Source organism: Vigna angularis, chromosome 4 (assembly GCF_016808095.1).
Source record: "Vigna angularis cultivar LongXiaoDou No.4 chromosome 4, ASM1680809v1, whole genome shotgun sequence".
NCBI classification, from domain to species: Eukaryota; Viridiplantae; Streptophyta; class Magnoliopsida; order Fabales; family Fabaceae; genus Vigna; species Vigna angularis.
Window position 1 is genome coordinate 746,623 of NC_068973.1, and position 6,952 is coordinate 753,574.

The following is a 6,952-nucleotide window of genomic DNA, read 5'->3' on the forward strand; positions in this document are numbered from 1 at the left end:
TGGCAATATTTAAAATGTACATGTATAAATTAACACACTTAAAAACAAAAGTTAAATATTGATTGAAACAAGTAGTATTGTTTATGCATTTTAATCAAATGGGCCAAGGCCGACTGTGAGGGTAGCCCTTGAACCGAAAGGACAAATAAAAGGTAATAAAACATATTTCTTTTAAGTATTTATTATATTGAAACGAAAATCTGTGTACATGGGATACCCTTATTTATTATTTTTCCTTTAAATTTAATTTCGATATATTTTTAAAAAATTACAAGTAAAATGTGAAAATTATTATTTTGTTATAAATTCACAAAATGTGAAATTTGATCTTAAGTTCAACATATTGTGATATCATTCTATCTGTTGAACTGATAAAAAAAATAGTATTACACTGCAATAAATTATACTAATTTCAATAATTCTGGCAACATTAAATTCTGTATTGAACGGTGTCATAATTGATTGTAACAATCTTTATTATCACATTAGTTATGTAGTTTAAAATTAGTATTGTTGTATTCAACCAGTTATTGAGTACCCTAATAAATATTATATATTATATTGTTTTGAAACGTATTAAATAATGTATAGAAAACCAAATATATATGTTAACATAAAAAAATTTACATTAATCATTTATCATACATTATTTTGAAACACCTACTCCTTTTTAAAAAAAAACCATTTTCTTTTTCAAAATACATAATTACTCAAAATAAAAATACTATATATATATTAAAAATATCTTTAATCATATAATATTTTTAATTTTTTTAATTGATTAATTAACGTATTGCTCGAAATAAATTAAAATCACCTTAAATTACTTCATTATAATTAATAATTTGACAAATTAATGATCTAAGCTACACTAATATTATCATATATTTATATAAATAATATAAAACCTTAATTTTTTGAAACAAACTATATTTTTTTAGTTATAAAATAAGCTGGTAAGTTTAATGGATTTACAAATCAAGAGAAATTTTATTAGATTTAGACAAATGCAAATTAGAAATTAAAAGAATTCATATATATAACTAAACTTTAAAAATATTTTGAATTTTTATTAAGAGAATAACTACAAATACAGCATGATTACTCACAAACTTAACTAAGATATATGTTAATGTAATAACGACTAAAAATATATCATTACTAATCTTTTAGTCTCTAATTATGATTGGTAAAATGAAGAGTAATATAGTGTAATAATATTGAGTACGGTGATATTGGATATGAGACTTATGATGTATTATTTACTACATGTATGTGTTTTTTTACGGAAAAAATCAATCACAATCTCATCGTGTGGAGAAGTTATGAAATATGGGATGGTGCTCCCATATACTACTGAGATTAGATACAAGATTTATTAGTTACTCAATTTCAATTTTAAGTTTGAATGACATTTTTCAACACCTAAGAAGTACAAATCATGTAAGGAAGATCAAATTAGAGCAAACATTAAGCATAAAAATTAAATACTAACATTAAAATGAAAAACGACCTTATTTTTAGTCGACGTGAGACTTCCATCATACTTCTCTTGCGTCGATATATATATATATATATATATATATACACACACACACACACACACACCGAGCATGAGCATGATACTATAAATTAATGAGTTATCTGATAGGGGTCAAAAAATGGGTAACAATATGTCAAACAGATAATAAATTTCGTTAGGATAGACTTTAACTTAGCTTTGATACTATGTTAGGAAGTGAAGTTTAAACTTAACTCAATCTAATAAAAATTGTTTGTATTCAATTATATAATATAAATTGACCTTGTTTCTAGTCAATGGTTTAAGATTTTCAACAAAGTTAACTGTTGTTTTTATTCATAATGTAATTAATATTATTTGTTTTGAGTATCTTCTATTCAAGTTAATAAAGATTTACATGTTCCAATTTAAGGAGATATTAAGATATTATTATTATAACTATTTATTTTATTTTATTATTGATTAAGAGATATATTGTTAATCTATTTGTGACATAAATATGGTCATATTTATAAACACTAATTCAATGAACATGTTTATTGATTTTTCCTTAATCCATGTAATAAAGTTTTGTAATATATATTTATATTGATAAATTAATGAATAAAGATTTCGTAGGATAAAGCTTATCATTATAATTATATATATATATATATATATATATATATATATATATATATATATATATATATATATATATATATATATATATTAAATATGTCTGTAGTTTCTAGATTTAAATGTAAAACTGAAATCTAGTTTTGTTTCAAATTTGTATATATTTTGGTTTCTAAATTTTAATAATTAATGAATGCAGTTTTTTAATCAAACATTACATGCATATGGATAACAATTATAGAGTAATAAAGTGGTTTAGTGATAAAGTTATAACAAAGAATGAAAAAAAGTATATATATATATATTTTATAAATACTTATTAAAAGTCACACAAAACATTTACATTACAATAAATCCGACCCTTTAAATAAAGTTTATAGAAATAAAGTGATAAATAATTTAAAATTTCAAAATAAATAAAGTTAGTGTATCAGTTTGGTAATGATAACATCCTCATCAAATTTAGCTGTTATTATAATCGGAAAAGAAAAATATTAAAACTTTGGATACAGCAACTATTATTAAAAATTATCATAACCATCTTAATTACACTTCTAATTTGGTTATCACAAACATCATTACAAATTAGTAATAATTACCTTAATTATACTTCTAATTTGAATGTTATTAAAAATTAATATTAAATTAAAATTAAAGTATCAAAAAATTAACAAATTTTAACATACAAGTATTTCCTATAAAAAGAATGAGGTATTTCTGATATTTTTACATTTAAAGATACCAAAAGCGAAGAACATTTCCTAGAGCTAAAAATAGTAATTTTAAAGATGGTTTCTATAAAAAAAATAAATATATTAAATAAATAATAAATTTTTATTCTAAATAGTCTTACTAATTTTAAGGGGTAATATAAATAATTTCTAAAATTACTTAACTTTTTCGTAGGTAAGGTTTTCGAAATCAAGGGGCATACATACCTTGGAATCGACTTTCAAAATCTGGTTTTACTGTAAATTTTCTTTTTAAATTATTTTTATTAAATAATTTTTAATAACGATTACATTATTTTAAACTTATTTTTTCCTCTGGCCTTGGCCTTAACTCTTTCAGTGATTCTTAAATTATTATATATATATATATATTTTTTAAATATATTCATCATAACAATCAAAATGTTCTATACCATCATATGAATACATAGTAAGGTAATAATATCAAGTAACAAATACCTACAAATAAAAACTATCAAAGACTAAATACAAAAATACAAATTTATTAAAAAAATAAAAATACATTTAAATTATTTTACCTTCATAAGTTACTTAAACTCTGATTAAAAGAACTAGCTCAAACAGTTATTTTTTTTAATAATTAAACATGTCCACTATATTTATTAACCAATATCAACAAATTTTCAATCTTCCACTAATTTAAATATCCTAAATAACCTTTAAGTTAATTTTGTCAATCACAGCCTTAAAACAATATATAACTATAATTTAACAGTTAAAATTAATAAAATTATATCTTATATATATACAAATTAATAAACTCATATAATTAGGTTATCAATGTGTGAGAGTCAACTCTGAAATCTAGCTGTAGAACTGATTCATCAAAATCCAGTTACTATTTATAAGTCAAATTAACGTTAAATTTTGAACATTATTATTGCTTAAGATCTCACATTGGAATATTAGGGTTTTAGAGTGAAAAAGGGAAATGATTTAAAGATATAATAACATAAGATAGAAATTGTAAGTGAGAAAGTGTCGGTAATGAAGATTAGTAGCACATGAGAAAATTGTACGTTTGGGGTATCGATGGACCAAACGATGCTGATATTCTAACGTCTCAAACTACATCATAACATCATCATCTTCTTCTTCTTCTTCACCATTTTTCATTTTCAAAACCATTTCTAAAACCTAGTCACACCAACAATAATTTCCTTGGATCTGGTCTCTCTTTTTTGTCTTCCTTCACTCTACAAAAAATATAAATCTTCAACAAAATAAAACACGTGCCAACTAGCCACTGCAAAACGCCCACGTAAACTCTTTCATATGAATGGATAGTAACATAAAGGATCCAAATTTAAGTAATTATTATTATTATTATTATTATTATTATTATTATTACTTTTATTCTTATTTCTTAGCCTCTCTTCGTATAAATGGATGCATATTCTTATCTAACCCTCTCACTCAAACCCCTTATACCTCATTCTCTATACTTTCTTCTCTTTAACACTTTCTCTCACTTTCTCCTTCTTGCATCTCTACCTTCCTCTTACCACAAGGTAATTATCAACATCATTACCCCTTTATTTATTTTCTTTTTTTTTTCTGTCTTTTTATATAATTGAGTATTCCCTTAATCCATTTGCTTGCAACTAGTTCTTCCTTGCTCGATTGAGAGACTGCTCTGTTTCTGTTCCTGTTCTCTGCTTTCTTTGTTTTTCTTCTTCTCCTTTCACACAAATCAAAGGTTACATTTTGCAGATGAATAATAGTCTAACTTTGAATATTACTTTCTGGTTTTTTACTCACCAATTGGGTTTGTTGAATAGGTAAACAAAAAATGTCAGGGTGTGACAAGGAAGACTATTTCACTGCCCAAGATGCTGAGGTACGTAACACAACCAAACTCCAACCGTCAATTTCCATTTTTTTAATATTTTTATTCAAAAGGGTCTTCATTTCTTTTCTTCAGAATAATATCATGATATAGGAGTTAGAAATAGGATAAAAGTTGCGTGGTTTCATGGTGGTGAATAATGTGAATGCTATGTGTTTGGAACGACATTGCGATTTGAAAAACTGGAACAGGGCTACCACACGTAATGCAAATAACACCAAAAACCAGAGAAGAGAATCAGACGGAAAATCTAAGTGTCTATTTCTGATTCGGTGACGGAATTCAACTGCACGTGTCTGTTTTCCTTGGTGTACATTACGTTGTACCCAAGTACTCCTTCTTCATCATCATGGTTGTACCATGTACTTTTGTGCCGTGTATCATATGGGTACCTCGGTGTTCTATTTTTTTTTTCTTAATTTTTCGATTGGGTTACAGAAATACCAAACAAATCATCACGCGTGATAGAGAATATTGTGCAAGTTCAAAGTGAGATTCGAAATGAAGAAAAGAGAATTTAGGGTGAAGATATTTTTGGTGGTGCTCCAAAATTGTCGGTTACTCTGTTCTAGGTTTTAAGGTGTCCCTACCAAAATTGATGCTTACAAAACTCACTGTGCAAAACAAAACAAGCCTAACTTGCTTTTGGGCTGTCAAGCAAATCATGTGAACTTCGTTTTCTCCCAAACATGACCTTCTCTGGCCATCATTGGAAAATAAAAACAGAACATAATTAAGGTATTCTGGAATATTCTCTTTCCCCACTCACGTGAAAGGGTTTTCTTTCTGAACTGAGTTTAGCTCAAGAGACTCTTTCAAATTTAATGGTGTTATTAGGTTGTAATTAGGTTAGTGATAGAATTGGTCAATGTGTTTTTTTTTAGTGTTGGTTGACAAATAGGTAATTTTAGCTTGTTGGATTGCTTTGTTATGCATTCAAGATTCAAATTAAAGAAGGGTCCAACTGCACAACATCTTTGGCTAAATAATTTTCCACTACACCAACATTGACTGATGTACAACGAATACCTTTTCTAATATCATGATTTTTCTTATTGAAGACAATTCCATTTGGTGGTTGGTGAGATATGGCCCCAAGATTCAAAAATATAACATCTGTTACCTTTACAGTGTTTCGTTTTGGTCATCAACTATCTATTTTTTAACATCACATTCTCTCCCTTTTCTTTTCTTTTCCTTTCTTTTGGTTTGATTTAACAATTTTTAATATCAGACAACATCTGGGGGGAAGTATGGTACACTTGTCCCAAAGAAGAAGCCTTTGATATCCAAAGTAAGCCAATGCTAGAAAGATTAACTTCCTTTTCTTTTTCATATAACACATCATTGGTTTAATTGCTTCTTTTTGGGTTTAAAAGGATAATGAAAGAGCCTTCTTTGATTCAGCAGACTGGGCATTGTGCAAGGTATATTTGAATTTCACATCTTAAAACTGAGAAATTACTTCTGATAATGTTCCAAAGCAATTAAACTAAATAATCAAATGTTTACCAAAACATAACCTTTGTATCTAATCTCAACAGCAAGGTGCTGCTGGAGTGAATCAAGAATCTACAGCAGCAGTTGAGACACTGCGACCAAAACTACAAGTATGTTTTGGAATTTTAGTACTAAGCATTAAGTTTTGGAGTTTTAATGAACTGATTTTCTTTTTGTTTTTTTTTTCTAACAGAGAACTCCACACCAGCAACTCCCTCCAAGACGACCTGCATGCACATCTGGTTGAAATAATTTCGTGAATAACTCTAATATGTAATGCTCCAACTGCAGTAACTTTTTGCAGCTTTTGCATCATGAATGTGTAATAAATAATTTTAAGTCCTTTGAAATGCAGGGAGGATGGATTTAATAAGTGGAACAAGGATTGCTCAGTCAATTTCAGTGTTGCAAAAACTAATGATGTTCCTTATCTATGTATATTACAATTTACTCATGTTTTCTATTAATTAGCAGTTCAATAAAAATTTCATTTCGATTCCCTTTTGTTTCTTCCTTTCGATCTGTTGAGTGCAGTAGGAATTGCAGATAGAACAGGATCAAATCTCAACATAACATGACAATGGCAGAAAATTGTTTACTTAATTATCCATCAATAACACTAAGCTTAAATAAATCCTTAAACTTAATTACTTTAGTCCTTAAATCATACTTTAATTACAATCTTAACCTTTTAATGTAAGTCTAATACGT

General features: G+C 26.7%; 1 protein-coding gene across 3 annotated transcripts; it reads left to right on the forward strand.

Annotated features, from left to right (window-relative positions):
• Positions 1-4,266: 4,266 nt before the first annotated feature.
• Positions 4,267-6,741, forward strand: LOC108322260 (uncharacterized). Of its 3 annotated transcripts, XM_017554285.2 has the most exons (7): positions 4,267-4,403; positions 4,674-4,732; positions 5,976-6,035; positions 6,121-6,168; positions 6,286-6,351; positions 6,435-6,514; positions 6,597-6,741. In XM_017554285.2, the coding sequence occupies exons 2-6, from the start codon at positions 4,685-4,687 to the stop codon at positions 6,486-6,488; spliced, it is 276 nt and encodes a 91-aa protein (XP_017409774.1). In that variant the 5' UTR covers positions 4,267-4,403; positions 4,674-4,684; the 3' UTR covers positions 6,489-6,514; positions 6,597-6,741. The 3 variants fall into 3 exon arrangements, with proteins under 3 accessions (XP_017409774.1, XP_017409773.1, XP_017409775.1); XM_017554284.2 differs by having other exon boundaries at positions 6,435-6,741; XM_017554286.2 differs by lacking the exon at positions 4,267-4,403 and adding an exon at positions 4,465-4,591 and having other exon boundaries at positions 6,435-6,741.
• The last annotated feature ends 211 nt before the right edge of the window (positions 6,742-6,952 follow it).